General features: G+C 43.7%; 1 protein-coding gene across 4 annotated transcripts in view; it reads left to right on the forward strand.

Moving 5' to 3' along the window:
* The window catches only part of FRMD3 (FERM domain containing 3), a 366,853-nt gene that overhangs the window by 272,184 nt on the left and 74,843 nt on the right, over positions 1-19,826 (forward strand). For all 4 annotated transcript variants that reach the window (XM_063913806.1, XM_063913809.1, XM_063913807.1 and 1 more), the window contains exons 5-7: positions 4,100-4,197; positions 11,376-11,499; positions 17,418-17,505. In XM_063913806.1, the coding sequence (XP_063769876.1) occupies positions 4,100-4,197; positions 11,376-11,499; positions 17,418-17,505 (310 nt within the window). The remainder of the gene's footprint in view (positions 1-4,099; positions 4,198-11,375; positions 11,500-17,417; positions 17,506-19,826) is intronic.

Raw genomic sequence — 19,826 nt, forward strand, 5'->3', positions numbered from 1 at the left:
TAACTATGAACTGAAATTGATTCTCTTTCAAGATACAGGGAGAGAGAAATTTTTATCACGGTTGATAACAAAGCTGCATTATCATTACGTGGTTCATATTTTTGTCTGTGTTTTCATTGGCCGCATGCTCCCACCACCCTCCAAATGTCGCACAGCACTGGTGTTTAGCTGGGACAGTTAGATAATACATGGAGCCCCGTAAAAATGGTTGCACTGTGCAGCCTCATCAGCTTCAAGGATGAGAGTATTATGCTCTGCTCCTTCCCTGGGTGGTTAGGCAGCTTTAAAGCATACTTGCCTACTTTTGAAAAAGCATTTCAGGGAGATTGTGAAAGTAACACCTATAAGCGCGGACGTGTACTGCTGCATCTGAGAGGCGCGTCATGAAAATGACTTACATCAAAACGTAAATGAGCCCCAAAGTTAGTATACTGTATACATATATACTGTAAGTGGCCATGAGAAAACTTATTTAAAATGAATGTAGCCATAGGGATCATTGAGTCTTATAACCAATACAGGGAAATGGCGCTGATGATCCCATTTGAATGTATATATCTCTAATTGATCTTTTCCCCAAGAATGTAACAGCTATATAATGGGGGTAATGTAAAATCAGGGAGATTGCTGGTCTATTCAGGGAGTCAGGGAGATTGCTGCTATTTCAGGGAGTCTCCTGCAGAATGAGGGAGGGTAGGCAACTCTGCTTTAAAGAAGTCTAAGAAATGAATTTGTTACTGTTTAGTTACACAAATACAGCATATTACACAGTGTTGTGGAATCTTATGCTGACCGCAAGGGCAGATGGTGTCACACAGTTCCACTGACACACATGCATTCGTCAGGGCAAGATGGTGTCATTTGCATAGGAGCTTCTTTTTGCTGACGATGCTGGGAATATTGTGGCACTCTAGTAATAGTGAGATATAGACAATTAAACTCCAGAATTTTGTTTTAGTGAAGAAAATAATAAGATGAACTACTATAGGTCAACACTATTATGTGTGTGATGGAATGCCTTTTTGTGGTAGATATTGCCCTTTTTGGCTACTGAAAAATGTGTCTGTTAAGTGGTCCATATTTTTACAACTAGGTGTGTAATACAGATTTAGGGGTCTATTTACTAAGCCTTGGATGGAGATAAAGTCGCTGGAGATAAAGTACCAGCCAATAACCTACAATCTGTCATTTTTCAAACACAGCCTGTGATATGGCAGTTAGGAGCTGATTGGCTTGTGCTTTATCTCCGTTCAATTTATCTCCATCCAAGGATTAGTAAATAGACCCTACAGTCTGTAACATGGCAGTTAGAGCCGATTGGCTGGTACTTTATCTCCAGCGACTTTATCTCCATCCAAGGCTTAGTAAATAGACCCCTTAGTCACAGGCATCTGTGCGAACTGGGGTTAGGTTACTAGTTTGATAGATCTCATCTCGTCTCTGATCAGTTGCCTCCAACTGTGTCTGACCCTTGCTCTTTTGGATCATAGGGGGACATTTACTAAGCAGTGATAAGTGCGGAGAAGTGAGCCAGTGGAGAAGTTGCCCATGGCAACCAATCAGCACTGAAGTAACATCTATAATTTGAATACTATAAAATTATACAGAGCTACTGATTGGTTGATGGAGCAACTTCTCCACTGGCTCACTTCTCTGTTCTTATCACTGCTTAGTAAATGTCCCCCATATAGGGGGTCATTCCGAGTTGATCGCTCGCTAGCAGTTTTTAGCAGCCGTGCAAACGTATAGTCGCCGCCCACTGGGAGTGTATTTTCGCTTTGCAGGAGTGCGAACGCCTGTGCAGCAGAGCGCCTGAAAATACATTTTATGCAAAACAAGACCAGCCCTGTAGTTACTTATCCTGTGCGATGATTGCTGCGACGAGTGACACAGTAATGACGTCAGATACCCGCCCGGCCACGCCTACGTTTTTCCAAACACTCCCAGAAAACGGTCAGTTGACACCCAGAAACGCCCTCTTCCTGTCAATCTCCTTGTGATCGGCTGTGCGTTTGGAATCGTCGCTAGAACCAGTACAAAACCACAAAGGACTTTGTACCCATACGACGCGTGTGCGCATTGCGGTGCATACGCATGCGCAGATTAGCCTTTTTTTCACTGAACGCTACGCAGCGAACAACGGCATCTAGCGATCAACTCGGAATGACCCCCATAGTTCTTAGCAGTATCCATAAAACCAGTAGAAAGGGGCAACTGGTGCGTTTATTAATGGGACAAAGAACTGTCAGCAAATCAATAGTTAAAGAGTGCAGGATAAGTAGTTGAAAGTGGCAATAAGAAAACCAGGTACAAAAGATCAAACATGAGAATGAATACATTTACATTAAATCAGCAATGACATAGGGGGTCATTCTGTGCTGAACGCTCGCTAGAGTTCTTCGAAGTGCAGCGTTCAGGTCAGAACTGCGCATGCGTCGCGGCGCATGGCTGACAGCCGACGGCTGTCGTTGTGTAACGATTGTCTCCGCCTGATTGACAGACAGAGGCGGTCGCTGGGCGGGAGGGGGCGGCATGGCTGCGTTCGGCCGCCACTTTGTGGGTGCGGTCAGGCCAACGCAGGCATGTCCGGACTGCGCGGGGGGGGGGGGGGAGGGGGCGGTCCGAGACAAGTAGCTCCTGGCCAGCGCGCATAAGCTGCGCTGGCCGGGAGCTACTCCTGAAGTACAAAAGCATCGCCGCTGTGCAATGTTTTTGTACTTCAGCAACGGGGCAGGGACTGACATGCAGGGCGGGCTAGCCCTGTGCTGGGTGTGCCCCTGCATGTCTGTGTTCCTGATTGTAGCTGTGCTAAATTTAGCACAGCTACGATCAACTCGGAATGACCCCCATAGTACAAATCCATATAAATCATGAAGATGAAGCTATCATCAGGGCCAGATCAGCTATTAGGCAAGCCTGTGTCACTGGAGGACTGTTTTAATGCTCCTATTGTGTCACCACACAGAGCGCTGACATGGGAGCTGCTACTTGCTGCTGCTTCATCATGTCTGTAACAGGCAGGAAGTGTGGTGCTTGGCTCTGATTTAACACCCAAAGTATGGCCTTCTTTCCAGCAACCAGATCTGCTAAATTGGAGTCCAACTGTGAACCAAACAAGACTGAACCTTAACGGCAATGACTGAAGTGTCTTTTTAAAAGTCTGGCATATACAGACTAAGGCTGAAATACAGGAAAGACAAAAGGCGGCATCCATCAGTGCATCCTCCATATAGGCCAGAACGGGATCGGTGTAAAAAAATGGCATTCGGTATGCCGGCCGTCAGTATACCGACACCGGGATCCTGGCCACCTGTATGCCGGCAGGGGGGTGAGCGCTAGCAAGACCCTTGCGGGCTCGCTTCCTTGCCTTGCTGCGGGCGCAGTGACTCACTGCGCTCACCACAGGTTATATTCTCCCTCTATTGGTGTCGTGAACACCTATAGAGGGTAAAAAACCTGTGGCGCTGGGATTCCGGCGGCGGCATTTCACCGCTATCTGGGATTCTGGCATTGTGACGTCCAGTATCCCGACTAGCGATATTGTAACCAATCCCCGCTAGAACATTCATGAGATGATTCACCAGTAGCCTGAGATCAGATCATGCAGCTTTTCCCTGCAATCTGTCATCCAGCTGTGCCTATTTCCCCATTCTCTCGTTCATACTAGGGGATGTAGTCTCCAGCGCCCAACCTGCATTGCAGTGCCACAGCCAGTACCTCCTTTTCCCCTCTCGTCCCATTTCCCTATACAAGGGAGTACCAGGATTTTGTGTTACACTGAAAGATTGCATAAATCACTACAAATAAACAGGCAGGAGAAAAAAGGAAATGTCCAAATGAATAAGGGGGCAGGTCCGAATGTAATATGTGTGGTGCATTAAAGTAGGTGTAATCAACCATCTTAAAATGCACTGCATTATTATCTGTATTGGAAATGATAGCCATTGTTATCCTCCGTACCTCAGTCACTAGAGATCAGACTGTAAACTCATCATCAATGCCTCACTCAGTAAGCGCCAGTCTTCATTAGGGATATGACACGCTATATACTGTTAGTGAGCCCCAACATTTGAAATAAGATGTTTTCTTTGCTTTATAGGTATCTTTTGTATTTACAAATAAAGAGAGATATATTCCATGGACGACTGCTCTGCTCTTTTGCTGACGCTGCTTTCCTGGGTGCATGTATTGTGCAAGGTTAGTATGTGTTCTTCTTATGCTCCTTATTATCTACCAGAATAAACTGGTTTCTACACAGCAGAACAATTCCTCATTTTATTTTTCACATTTGTATCACAAGGCGTATTTTTTGTATATTTTTATTTAAAAAGGATTTCCGCTTTAAAAAAATAAAAAATATAATAAATATATGTGTGTGTGTGTGTGTGTGTGTGTGTGTGTGTGTGTGTGTGTGTGTGTGTGTGTATACACTAGGTCCTGCACCCATCTTTTAATGGGTGAATCACTGGGGTGCTTCCTTAGGGATTACCAGAGAGGCAGTCCCATAGTTATATATTACAATCAACTATTTGTAGAAAAAATGCACTCTCCAGATATACATTTCTTGTGACTTTATTTGCATGCCTTTGTGCCAACGTTTTGAATCTTTATCAAGGCCCCATCATTATATATATATCTCATTATATATATATATATATATATATATATATATATATATATATATATATATATATATATATATATATATTGTAACACTGTAGGGGTGCAAGGTGCCTTTTCCTGGGGAATATGGCAGCACGCAGCAGCTGAGGAACAACACAAGTCCAGTTTCTGGTACAACTGACCCCGGCCAGTTTTATTGAAACAGAAAATAAAACAAACCCCAAAATAAAAATACCTTGCCTGTCCGGCACTAACTAAACATAAGATGTTCCTAACTGTCACTAAACAAAACACAGAGTTCTTCAGTACATACTGTATAGCTTACTTGCATCAGAAAGCGTGTCTCTCACACACAGATCCTGCAGCCTTCCCAGGCAGTCTGCCCATACTAATCAGGTTAGAAGCACTATATCACTCTTACACAGCTGAAACCCTGATTAGCCCTCTGTGAGGCCAAAGACCCGAACTGGGCCCAATGTCTAGAACTCGCCTTATCTCTCTCTCAGAGCCTTTACCCAGCTTTTACAGCAAACTGAAAAGGTTCAGACAAAACAAAAAGCATTTTTCCTAGAAGTTAACATTTTCTAAAACATGTAAGACAAGAACCTGGGACAAATATACCTGCCCTCAAACACTATCCCAGTGTTCTTGTCACATATCCCCCTCCCCTGTTTCGACCTAGGGGCCGGAACACTTGTAGCCCCCAAACAGAAGATGCGAGACAATGCATCTGCGTTGGCCAATTGTGTTCCCGGTCTATGTTCGACAGTAAACTTAAAGTCCTGCAACGCTAGAAACCATCTAGTTACACGAGCATTCTTGCCTCTATTTACATACATCCATTTTAAAGGGGCATGGTCTGTCACTAGTCTGAATTGTCTACCCAAGAGGTAATATCTCAAGGTATCTAGTGCCCACTTAATGGCCAAAGCCTCCTTTTCCACAATGGCATACCTTTTTTCATGCTCATTGAGTTTCCTACTCAAATAAATGATAGGGTGTTCGTCCCCATCTCTGGTTTGGGACAGCACAGCACCTATCCCTACCTCTGAGGCATCTGTCTGTACCACAAATTCTTTTGAAAAATCTGGTGTTATCAACACCGGTTGTGAACACAAAGCCACTTTTAACGCTTGGAACGCCTTTTCTGCATCAGGGTTCCATTTCACCACATTTGACTGCTTCCCTTTGGTAAGGTCTGACAACGGCACCGCTGTGGTCGCAAAATTAGGAATAAACCGTCTATAGTACCCAGTAATTCCCAAAAAAGCCCTTACCTGTTTTTTATTCACTGGACGAGGCCAGTTTTGAATAGCATCAACTTTATTCAATTGGGGCCTAATCAGACCTCTGCCTATGGTGAAGCCCAAGTATTTGACCTCCTCCATTGCGAGGCAGCACTTCTTTGGGTTAGCAGTTAACCCTGCCTCTCTGATTGAGTCCAGTACTGCTTGTACTTTAACCAAATGTGACCCCCAGTCTGTACTGTGAATTACCACATCATCCAAATAGGCAGCTGCATATTTTCTATGGGGCCTCAAAATTTTATCCATCGCCCGTTGAAAGGTTGCTGGAGCCCCATGCAACCCAAAGGGTAACATCTTATACTGGTACAGCCCCTCCGGAACCGAAAAGGCTGTTTTTTCTTTGGCGCTATCAGATAAAGGTATTTGCCAGTAACCTTTGGTCAGGTCCAATGTGGTGAGAAACCTGGCTGTTCCCAGCCTTTCTACAAGCTCATCCACACGGGGCATGGGGTATGCGTCAAACTTGGACACCTCATTTAACTTACGAAAGTCATTACAGAAGCGTATGCTACCGTCGGGCTTCGGGATGAGCACTATGGGACTGGACCACTCACTGTTAGACTCCTCTATGACTCCAAGTTCTAACATGGTTTTAACTTCCTTAGAAATAGCTTCTCGCTGAGCTTCAGGAATCCTATATGGCTTTAAATGAACCCTGACCCCTGGTTCTGTGACAATGTCATGTTTTATTATGGTCGTTCGGCCAGGCAGCTCTGAAAATACCTCCCTATTTTGGATGAGAAATTCTTTAACCTGATTGTTCTGATCAGCTGATAATGTCTCTGACACCTTCACTGCGGGAAGCAACCGGGGTGAAGACACCGAAGGGCAAGGCTCCGCTGACAGAGACAACCTATCTTTCCAGGGTTTGATTAAGTTAACATGGTAGATCTGTTCGGGTTTTCTCTTTCCCGGCTGGTATACTTTGTAATTAACCTCATTCACTTTTTCCCTAATCTCAAATGGACCCTGCCATTTAGCTAGGAATTTGCTTTCCACAGTGGGTACCAAAACAAGAACTCTATCTCCAGGAGCAAATTCCCGTATCTTGGCACTCCGGTTATAGACCCTCTGTTGAGCACTTTGGGCCTGTTCCATGTGCTCTCTGACAACAGGTACCACGGCTGCAATCCTATCCTGCATTTGTGTTACATGCTCAATAACGCTTCTATAAGGAGTGGGCTGTCCTTCCCACGTCTCTTTGGCAACATCCAACAGCCCTCTGGGGTGTCTACCATACAACAAATCAAATGGAGAAAACCCCGTAGAGGACTGAGGAACTTCTCTGATGGCCATTAACAAGTAGGGCAACAAACAATCCCAGTTTTTCCCATCTCTCTCAACAACCTTTTTTAACATACTTTTTAATGTTTTATTAAACCTTTCCACCAACCCGTCAGTTTGGGGATGGTAGATGGACGTCCTGAGGTGAGTGACCTTAAATAACTTGCATAATTCTTTCATGATCCTTGACATAAATGGAGTACCTTGGTCAGTCAAAATTTCTTTTGGTATTCCCACTCTACTAAATACCTGCACCAGCTCCCTAGCTATCGCCTTGGTTGTGATAGTGCGTAAAGGGACAGCCTCAGGATATCGAGTGGCATAGTCCATAATTACCAGGATATACTGATGGCCCCGAGCAGACTTTAACAAGGGCCCCACGAGATCCATGGCTATTCTGTCAAACGGGACCTCTATAATAGGCATGGGAACTAGTGGGCTCCTGAAATGGGGTCTAGGGGCATGATACTGGCATTCAGGACAGGAAGAACAATATTCAGACACTTCTTTATAAACCCCTGGCCAAAAGAACCTTTGTAAAACTCTTTCAGTGGTTTTTTCTGCCCCTAAATGTCCTGCGGTAACGTGACTATGAGCTAAATCTAGTACCGTTCTCCGATAAGGCTGGGGAACTACCAGCTGTTCCACCACATCCTCACCCCTTTTGACAATGTGGTACAAGAGCTCATTACAGATGGCCATGTGGGGATACGTAACCCTGTCACCTGGTACCACAGGTTCCCCATTAACAATCTTAACATTCTCTCTAGCCTTTATTAAGGTAGGATCCTTTAACTGTTCAGACGCAAACAGATCCTTCTTTACCTCCAGGTCAGGCACGCTTTCAGTTCTAACTACTATGTCTCTGTTCCCGGCAAGAGGGTCCTCACTGGACTCCCCATCTGTCACTTCCCCAGCCAAACTAGCAAAAGGCAAAGGGCCAGAAAGTTCCGAAGACCCACGTACATCCAAAAAATCACCGGTATTATCAACTGGCTTTTTACTTCTCACATCTGTTGATAACCGTGATTCCCACAGTTTCCAAAAATGAGGAAAATCCCTCCCTATTATGGCCTCATGCACCAAGGTAGGGACCAGTCCCACTTTAACCATTGCTGACCCACAACAAGTTTCTATATTCACCTCAGCAGTGGCATAATATTGGGTATCCCCATGTATGCAAGTTACCCCAATAGGTATTTGCTGGACCTTTAAGGGGTTCACTAACCCAGCTTTCACGAGGGTAACTAAACTTCCTGAATCTAGCAAGGCCTCTACCCGGTTACCTTCTAAGAACACATCACACATTTGTTTTTCCAGCTCAGGTGAGGGTACCACAGTACAGGCTAACCTAGCAAAGAAAGACATTCTGCGACATTCAAAGGCAGCATCACATTGCATGGGTTCTTGCGTGACTGGGCAATTGGCAATAACATGACCTGGCATACCACACCTAAAACATTTAACCACACGATTATCAACCCATTTGGGCAGCATAGACCGTTCTAGCCCCATTGGCCTGTTTCCAGGGCCAGTGTTTACAGTCTCTCCAGCCTTGCGTTCTCTTAACCGCCCAGCAACGTTTTCCCACGGAACAGTCTTACCAGTCTTTACTGAAGGGCGCTGTCGAGGATCTATGGGTTGCTGGGTGGTCATCAGTAGTTCCTCTGCTGCCAAATACCTCTCTACCATGTCCACTAATTGGTCAGCAGTACCCGGGTTTCCATGGCTCACCCACTTGCGCAGGACCATGGGCAAAGATCTCAAGTAGCGGTCCATGACGACTCTTTCCACCATCTGGGGACCAGTTAATGTCTCTGGCTGCAGCCATTTTTTTGTTAGCTGAATAAGGTCGTGCATCTGGGAGCGCGGAGGCTTCTCCATGGCGTACAGCCAACGGTGCACCCGTTGTGCTCGTACTGACAGCGTGACTCCCAGGCGGGTCAGGATCTCAGTCTTTAGTTTATCATAGTCCCGAGCCTCAGCAGGGCTTAAATCAAAGTAAGCTTTTTGGGGCTCACCTGACAGGAAAGGTGCCAGCAGACTGGCCCACTGTGCTTTCGGCCAGTTCTCACGCTCGGCAGTCCTTTCAAACGTGGTCAGATAGGCCTCCACATCATCAGCCTCTGTCATTTTCTGCAGGAAGTGACTGGCTCGTATAGAACTAGAGCTGGTTGGAGCACTGACGGCCACATCTCCAACCCGAGCTGCAAGTCTCTGCACCACTTCTGCTAAGGCCTCTCTATCCTGACGCTGTAGTCTCCAATTTTCCTCCATTGCCACCTGCTGCTGTCGGTTGGCCTCCTGCTGAGCCGCTGTAGCTTGCAGCAAGGCTTTAAGCAGATCCTCCATGTCAACAGATTTTTCAGGCGGCTTTGCAGCTGCTTTCACCCAGGACATATATCAAACCCTCAGGGGTGAGTCTCAGTAACTTCACACTGGGCTGTATCTGCATAAACCACCGTTTTCTGCAGGCCTCACAAAGCTGCTGCTTTCACTTATGCGCAGAACGGCATGCTCGCATTCTCCACCAAGTTGTAACACTGTAGGGGTGCAAGGTGCCTTTTCCTGGGGAATATGGCAGCACGCAGCAGCTGAGGAACAACACAAGTCCAGTTTCTGGTACAACTGACCCCGGCCAGTTTTATTGAAACAGAAAATAAAACAAACCCCAAAATAAAAATACCTTGCCTGTCCGGCACTAACTAAACATAAGATGTTCCTAACTGTCACTAAACAAAACACAGAGTTCTTCAGTACATACTGTATAGCTTACTTGCATCAGAAAGCGTGTCTCTCACACACAGATCCTGCAGCCTTCCCAGGCAGTCTGCCCATACTAATCAGGTTAGAAGCACTATATCACTCTTACACAGCTGAAACCCTGATTAGCCCTCTGTGAGGCCAAAGACCCGAACTGGGCCCAATGTCTAGAACTCGCCTTATCTCTCTCTCAGAGCCTTTACCCAGCTTTTACAGCAAACTGAAAAGGTTCAGACAAAACAAAAAGCATTTTTCCTAGAAGTTAACATTTTCTAAAACATGTAAGACAAGAACCTGGGACAAATATACCTGCCCTCAAACACTATCCCAGTGTTCTTGTCACAATATACATATATATACACACACACACACACACACACACACACACACACACACACACACACACTGTATATATTTAAATAACGTCCTGCTGTCAGATTGCAGCATCACTGGCACCCGAATCCTGGACCACTGTAGTTCAGGGTATATTACAAAAGGAACTTTTCCAAGACAAGTAGTCAGAAAACATTAATGTATAAATAAACTATTGATTTTTAACAGCAGTATCTGAAGTGGGTGACAAGTTCCTTATATTCAGGGTTCTAAATATGTAATTGTGCAGTCCTTAAAGTACAAAGCTATATTTAGACTTTCCTACTCTCCCGTAAAGGCTGTGAAGCTCCTGAAGTGGGCAGCCAGAAAGTCAACAAGTATGACTTAAAGCCGCGCATGTGCTGTCTTTCAAAACGGCCAAATTGTGAAAATTCTCGATTGCGATCCATGCTGAATTAGGCCCACGTATCATTACGCCAGGACACACCCCTTCCCAACTCTGTACATTTTAATTCTACTCCACCTGCAGATCAACATGGTTTTACCAAGGTGCAAATTTGTTCTTTTTTTATTTTACATCTAACCCTGAAACAGGCCCAGGGTGTTCACATGTAATCGCAGTATAGTGAGGGCAAGCATGTAAGTTGTCCATTTTAAGATATGGGTCCAGATGTATTTTGCTACTTTCAGACTGCATTGTTACTATCAACTCTAAATGAGGCATCATTTTATAAACTTCATACTTCAAACTCATGCAGTTTGAGTAGTCTTGACAAAAAAATATACTTTGCAAATTGATGTTTGTACATTGCGCAATTTGTATGGAGGTTGCAATAGCGGCATTGCGGTTTTTGCTCTGTCTTCATAAATGCAATTTTCACTTTCATCAAAGGTTCGAAATCTCACAAAAATGTCAAATTTCTGTTTTCAAAAACTTTGATGCTCCCCATCCAGAATGTTTAACAACTTTTGCAAATTAACCCATTTATTTAATAAGACATTTTGCTATCTCGTTTACACAGTGTTCTATAAACCAGGTGCTAGATTTATTTCTTTGTTTTGCAGCTGAAATCGGAGATTATGATCCTGATGAACATCCTGACAATTACATCTGTGACTTCAAGATATTCCCCAAGCAATCACAGAAACTGGAAAGAAAAATAGTTGACATTCATAAAAGTGAACTCAGGTATCTGTTGAGTCCTGCAGGTTGCCTTATTACACTGATGTCATCCCTTTTATATTATGGTCCTCGCTTAGGGGTGGTCTTCTGTATACCGGCGGTCGGGCTCCCGGCGCTCAGTATACCGGCGCCGGGAGCCCGACAGCCGGCATACCGACACTTATTTTCCCTCGTGGGGGTCCACGACCCCCATAGAGGGAGAATAAAATAGTGTGGCGCGCGTAGCGTGCCACCGTGCCCGTAGCGTGGCGAGCGCAGCGAGCCCGCAAGGGGCTCATTTGCCCTCGCCACACTGTCGGTATGCTGGTCGCTGGGAGCCCGACCGCCGGCCAGCCGTAGTGAACCCCTCGCTTAGGAATCGTGAATTAAAGGCTGCAGAGTTGCACCTGAACAAACCATATTGCACTAAAACGGTGGAAATGTTACACCCCCCCACACCCACCGCCTTATTTGCCCCTGTCTATGCCACTGCTCCAACTCTGGTTTCAGTAGAGCAGAGTGGAGGCCTCTTATGAGCAGGTACCAATCACGTAGGGGCACTGTTCCATGACTATGCACAGTGAAGGAGCAAGAGAGCCAGATGGGTGTGATGTGGGTATTTTATGAAATGTAATGTACAGTAGCTCAGGTAAAGTTGAAGAACCCTGATAATCTCATTCACATCTCTCCCACAAACTCATACCCCCTATCCTGTGCCCTCTGGAATGCCAGATCTGTTTGTAACAAACTGGTCCCCACTCATGACCTTTTCATTTCCAACTCCGTGCACCTACTAGCCATTACTGAAACTTGGATTATGCCCTCTGACACTACTTCTCCTGCTGCTCTCTCTGCTGGGAGCCTCGCATTAACACAAGAAGAAGAAAGATATCAAGGAAGGCAGGACCATTTAATGATGGACGATTACCGTTGGAGTCTGCAGAGGGACTGCACGCAACAAGAATACAAGAGAAAATCCTACAAAAAATTATTCTCATAGCTTTCTAACACTTATGTATGCATTTGTCCTGTTTTTGTAGCATTTTACTGATCAAATTGAATCAGAATAAAAAAAAATATTTTTAACTATTTTTGACATTGTTTAATTTAATTTTTCATAAATATTAGACATATTCATATCTCAAAAACTAGAGCCAATTGAAAAATAAGCATGGTATATTCATGACCAGGAGCACAAAATTAATTGAAATTGAATCTTAAATCCCTGGCAACAGATTGACTGTTCCCCAGTGAATTATTTTAACATGCAAAGGAAATACAATTACATTTGTTTCAAGTTCATAATTGACTTAGGAGTTTCATTAATTTAATGCATTATCATTGCATGGCTTACTAGAAGATGATTTACTCTGCGTTTGGTTTCAATTCTGTTGTAGACAGGTTTCAGTTCTGTTGTACAGTACTGTGCAAACGTTTTAGGCATGAGTGGGAAAAATGCTGCAAAGTAAGAATGCTTTCAAAAATAGTGTTAATAGTTTATTTTTATCATTTAACAAAATGCAAAGTGAATGAATAAAAAAGAAGTCTAAATCAAATCAGTATTTGGTGTGATCACCCTTTGCCTTCAAAACAGCATCAATTCTTCTAGGTACACTTGCACACAATTTATGAAAGAACAAAACAATGATGTCTATAAAGATAAACAGTTCAGAGAGCGCGTGGATGCAGAAAAAAGAATGACAATTTAATATAAAATAGAACAATTAAAATACAATATTGCTATATATATTAGAAACATTTATCATAAGAACCGCACTAGTGGAAACCCCTGAACTACTAGTCAGAAATGTCTATGATTCCAGATAAATCCGGTAAGGGAAGAAATCCTGAATAAAAGTGGTGAAGCAAAGTTCAATGTCCCACCAATAAGGTGATAATGCTTAAATATCACAATAGAACCGTAGCCGGTCCACTTAAATCCTCTTAAACGGAGCTGATGAAGTTCTTTAGTTTAAACATGCAGAATAGACTGGTACTTCCCACAGCCTGTGGTTAGGCTGCAAACCCCCCACCGCTATCCGACAAGGATGGTATCTCACCGGAGCAGATGTATTGCCCTGCCGCTTCCAGAATCCCTGGTCAGTTGCGGCTGTATAGATGAGGCAGTCAGAAGCGGAGAGTCCCGATGGATAGGGGAGGAGGAGGGGGGAACCTTGAACCACGGCCAGGTGCTGAGTACTCCATGTGTAAAGACCAGCGCTGCGGCTGTAAGCTGTAGTAGTCTGGGCTCCAACAAGTGCGGTTAAAATCCCTGAACCTTAACGCGTTTCTCCGACATAGGGCAAGTCGGTTTCATCAGAAGGTAAGTAACAAGCTCAAAAGTTGTACTATTTAAAGTGATTGGTAACCAATCAACATTCTCCACATCAGACTTGTAATTAAAATAACAGGTGTGTAGGTGCACAGCACTTTTAAATTACTCCAAAGACACACCAAGAATATTTACCATTAAAACCACTCAATTAGGGTCTCTGGCTATCCTATTAAATAATCACTTAGCATATAGCTAAATAGTTGTCATAGAAAATTGAAAAAACAAAAATGGATGTGAAATATACCATCCAACTGACTACTAATGTCAATTGGATGGTATATTTCACATCCATTTTTGTTCTGTTTTATTTGGTCTATTTAAATAATTCCTTTCTCTCCGTGATGCCTTATTTCATTTTATCTCAATTTTTTCAATTTTCTATGAGCATCTATAGCATTCTTGCTATATGCTAAGTGATTATTTAATAGGATAGCCAGAGACCCTATTTGAGTGGTTTTAATGGTAAATATTCTTGGTGTGTCTTTGGAGTAATTTAAAAGTGCTGTGCACCTACACACCTGTTATTTTAATTACAAGTCTGATGTGGAGAATGTTGATTGGTTACCAATCACTTTAAATAGTACAACTTTTGAGCTTGTTACTTACCTTCTGATGAAACCGACTTGCCCTATGTCGGAGAAACGCGTTAAGGTTCAGGGATTTTAACCGCACTTGTTGGAGCTCAGACTACTACAGCTTACAGCCGCAGCGCTGGTCTTTACACACGGAGTACTCAGCACCTGGCCGTGGTTCAAGGTTCCCCCCTCCTCCTCCCCTATCCATCGGGACTCTCCGCTTCTGACTGCCTCATCTATACAGCCGCAACTGCCCAGGGATTCTGGAAGCGGCAGGGCAATACATCTGCTCCGGTGAGATACCATCCTTGTCGGATAGCGGTGGGGGGTTTGCAGCCTAACCACAGGCTGTGGGAAGTACCAGTCTATTCTGCATGTTTAAACTAAAGAACTTCATCAGCTCCGTTTAAGAGGATTTAAGTGGACCTGCTACGGTTCTATTGTGATATTTAAGCATTATCACCTTATTGGTGGGACATTGAACTTTGCTTCACCACTTTTATTTAGGATTTCTTCCCTTACCGGATTTATCTGGAATCATAGACATTTCTGACTAGTAGTTCAGAGGTTTCCACTAGTGCGGTTCTTATGATAAATGTTTCTAATATATAGCAATATTGCATTTTAATTGTTCTATTTTATATTAAATTGTCATTATTTTTTCTGCATCCACGCGCTCTCTGAACTGTTTATCTTTATAGACATCATTGTTTTGTGTTTTTTGGTGTTCAGAACACCTTATGAGAGCAGCTGTTATTTAAAATACAGGTGTACTAGATAATTTGAGTTTAATGTTTAGGAGCGCCTGATACGTCCTTTTTGATTGAGGATTTTTTAATTTATGAAAGAAATCGTCAGGGAGGTTGTTCCAAACATCTTGGAGAACTAACCACAGATCTTCTGTGGATGTAGGCCAGGCGAAATCCTTCTGTCTTTATTCTGGATCAGGACAACAACCCCAAACATACAGCCAGTGTCATTAAGAACTATATTTAGCGTAAAGAAGAACAATGAGTCCTGGAAGTGATGATATGGCCCCCACAAAGCCCTGATCTCAACATCATCGAGTCTGTCTGGGATTACAAGAAGAGACAGAAGGATTTGAGCAAGTCCACATCCACAGAAGATCTGTGGTTAGTTCTCCAAGTTATCTGGAACAACCTCCCTGCGGAGTTCCTTCAAAAACTGTGTGCAAGTGTACCTAGAAGAATTGATGCTGTTTTGAAGGCAAATCGTGGTCACACCAAATATTGATTTGATTTAGATCTTTTAAACCTCCTGACGGCTTCCGTGATATGTTGCTGTGTCCGAATTCACGTAGCTGAAGCCAGTGAAACTGCATCCAAGGACACAGCCACTGACTTCAGCACCTCCATTTTCTGTAAGGCTGGCCATAGGCGCACCTTCCCCTGCTCCCAATCATGTCAATCATGCTTTGTCTTAGAGGGCACTGAGAGCAATCTCGCATGTGCAGACCTCACACCATTGGAGATGTATGTGACACTGGGTTTGTATACATTTCTGAATTAGGGCCAAAATGCGCATATTCTCCTTTCATATAGCTCCCATATCCACATGCGTGGTCTCATAACTGTCATCATTATTATTGCTCACTTGAACTTGTCCTATGCCTGGTGAAATAGATCCATCTGAAACATGGATAATTATGTGCATGCACAACTCTGAATAGCTTGCAATATCATCTTCTTCACTAAACGTTGCTTACACGGTAAACGCCCTATCAGGTGTCATGAGAGATGCATTGCCTGTAGTTGTATGTGCTCTGTTCCAAAGCTTGCGCAATACGAAAACATTCAATCTCCACCCACAAAACTGACTTGCGTTTAACTCTGCATCAGCCCCTTACTGTTTTATTTAGGGATTACATTGAATCTGCAGATTACCTTATTTAGGACATGGGTATTTTATAACCTTTTTATTAATATTTTCCATGGCAGGAGCTATCATATGTAGTTTAATAATGAACATGGTTAAAGAGGTTGAATGTTCCTAACTAATACAGTAGCGTCTTTAGTTCTACTTTAGTCCATCATTAATTCAGTACAGGTTATTGGGAAAGAGAATAAGTAGAAATATCAGACAATCTTTGGGTGGTATTCAATTCTTTTCACCCCTCTTTCACACCTGTTCTGCTTCTGCTGACGGGTGTGGTATAATAATTTCAGCTCGCTACCCCCGGAGTAGCAAGGGCACCCAACCCTTTACGCAGCTAAACCTAATTACTATGGGCGCGATATGCGCGATAACGGGGATCACTTTAGAAGGGAGATTGGGCGTAATCTATCATTTGAATACCACCCATTGTGTCCTAGGTGAGATGGCTCATGTTGGAAGTCATGCATAGTGTGTTTCAGGATGTGCTCTTAGGTTCTCTTGGGCAGATGTATTAACCTGGAGAAGGGATAAAGAAGTGATAAAGCACTGATAAGCGCAAGGTGATAACTCACCAGCCAATCATTACGGATTTGAAAGATGACAGGAGCTGACTGGCTGGTGCGTTATCACCTTGCACGTATCACTGCTTTATCACTTCTTTATCCTTTCTCCAGGCTTAATACATCTGCCCCTCTGTTAGATACACATTGACTTTCTGAACATCTTACATTTAGACATGAGTCATGCATTTCAAGACTTCAATTAAAACTTTGCTTATAACAGTAAAGTGTATGTTTTAGTCTTCTACCCAGGATCATTATATGCATAAATGTGTACACCCGTACATTCATTTGTCCTGATAACTGAGACCTTCAATATACATACTTGCCTACTATATGCTACCATTTTTTTAACTTTACTGTATTGCTTTTACCTTTATCGACTTGATATTCTAATTATGCAATATAAATTTTAATACTGTATTGTGTAACAACAAGCAATACCAGTGTGTTATGTAATCTTTATTACTGTTGGATTTGACCTATGAAACACAAGCAAAATGGGAATTCTCAGGACATGTTTTGCTTACTGTGTAACTCTTGTAATGACCCCTTCATCCTCTGCATTTGCCATTACAGAGGTCAGAGCCCAGCTGTTGCAGAATTTAATTTGCTACTGAAAGCACATTCCCTGGAAACCTACGGCGTTGACCCTCATCCGTGCAAGGTATCACAGCTGTTCCTAGCCAGCTTTCAATAGTCTGCTGCTTCACCATCAGCTTTTTACCACTAGAACTAGATCTTGTGAATCGATAATATGCCTACCTCATAGTTTTATGACCTATCAAAGCCAATTCTGTGCAACTAATGTGATACATTCTTTTCCATTTAATGCAATCTGTATGCCTGACGAGTTAATGGGCTCATTGATGAAGACTTAAATATCGACTGTAAAGGTTGATTTGGTAATTCACATTTCTGAGATCTATGCAAGGTTTTACCATGATTCACATGTAGTTGTGCTGAGCCATTATAATTCTTTTTTTTCCTGTTAAAGATTTCTGGCATCCCAATTTTTGTTTTACCTTGCTTATGGTGGATCTGCCAGCTATACACAATGGAGTCTAAACCAATATGCAGCCTATCAAATTGCTAGGTACTGGTGACATTACTAAGAGTCTACCTTTATAATTAGAACAAAAAGTCATCTTAAAGCTTTGCGGTTCTAAATGTAATATTAAGTAGTCAATGTGCCATGCCTAGACCCATAGGCGTGCGCAGCACATTTTATTAGGGGGTGCACCATCGGAGGGGTGTGTCTAGCACCGCCTTATGGGCGTGTCTAGCACCATCTATTGATGGTCAACGCATATAAAATATCCACCCTTGTACCAATTCTAATAAAGCAGATACATTGTCAGATGTTGTGGTGTGCACCAAACAAACACCCCTGATGGTACTTACTGCAATTACTCTGCTCCTCAGCCTGGTCTGGCTCCCCCTCTCTTTCTCCTGCAAGCTGCAGCAGCTTACTTACAAGTCAGTCACTCACTGACACTGACAGTCACAGACTAGTACTGCTGCTGCTGGTAAAAACGAGTGACGTGTCAATGCTGCTGCCGACCGCCTGCCAGTATTGAATTTGTCTTCCTAAGAGGAAAGCTGGCTGCATGCTGATCCTCATCAGTGGCTGGCGTTGGCATAGCATAGAAGGAGAGAGGTGGGCATGTGGCAGGAGGGCATGTGAGCATGTTTTTGTACATGGAGTTTGAAAGCCGGTGGCAGTGGCACCCTTGATTAACCCAGGCGTCCGGTCAGTAATGCAATCCTGACAGGGTGCAGCGCAGAGGGGACAGTAATCAGCCTGCTCGGCAATCGCTGCATCAGGCTTGTGAGATTGGGGTGCCAGACATTAGGGGGTGCCTGTGCGCACCAGGAACCCCCCCTGCGCACACCTATGCCTAGACCTGTTACAGCCCCAAGCATAATGCACCACCATTTACTAAAATAGTAGAACCCCCAAAATGGTTTAAATATTGCACATGTATAGCACCATTGTGTTGAACTAAGGGTGTGTACACACGGTGAGATCCTTGCTATGCCCGATTTTCACTTGCGATTTCCCTTGAACTCCCCGGAGCCCAGATAGGGCAGATTTTGACTAACTTTTCTTGAGATATGGACTATGTGTGCTTACGATTTTGGCTTATGTGAGATTTTGGCTTATGTGAGATGTCATTGACATGTGAGATGAACTAGATAGTACACCCATCTAGCAAGGATTGACTTGCCTGCACTGTCAATCTTTTCTTACGATGCCGACCTGGCGGGACCGTGCATCGGGATCGAATCGGGATCGCAAAGGGACTTTCACCTTGCGATCTGCACTAACTTTTCATGCGATTTTGACTATATAGTCAAAATCGAAAGAAAATATCTCACCGTGTGTACACACCTTAGGTTGCATTTGGGTTTGATGAGTGAAGCTTAGTAAATTATACCATGTCATCATGACATCATTTTTTTGTTTAAAACATATGTTTGATATAGGCAGCCAGATTATAGAAAGATCCCTGGCAGACGGTAAACACTTTAGTATAATAGTACTCATTGCCTACTTTTTAACTTGGGGCTCCATCTTCTTATGAAGATGATCACTTATTTAGGCAATATGTTGTCTGATCCGGTGGATCGGACAGACTATTGGGCACATCTTCTAGTGTATAGCCACTACGTTGCTGATGATGTGCACTCCCGTGAGTCATCAACATAATCCTCCATCATCCCTACATGCAGAAACGACAGTAGACATCGCTAGCGAGGGCCATGCTGGGCGCCGCTGTTGCTACATCGCTGCCGGCATCGGCAAATGTGCATGAACTTTATCCAATGCCGGGCCCCATAACTGCTGATGCAGCTGAGTACACACATCATGTACTGTGTTCCCAGCTTTAGTCACTGATTGGAGTATGCATGTGCTGGAGCCACAGTGCACATGTACTTGGATGCAGCACCGGCTCCGGTCACAGTCACAGTGTTAGGGAAGCC

The sequence above is a fragment of the Pseudophryne corroboree genome, chromosome 1, assembly GCF_028390025.1.
Source record: "Pseudophryne corroboree isolate aPseCor3 chromosome 1, aPseCor3.hap2, whole genome shotgun sequence".
Classification (NCBI taxonomy): domain Eukaryota; kingdom Metazoa; phylum Chordata; class Amphibia; order Anura; family Myobatrachidae; genus Pseudophryne; species Pseudophryne corroboree.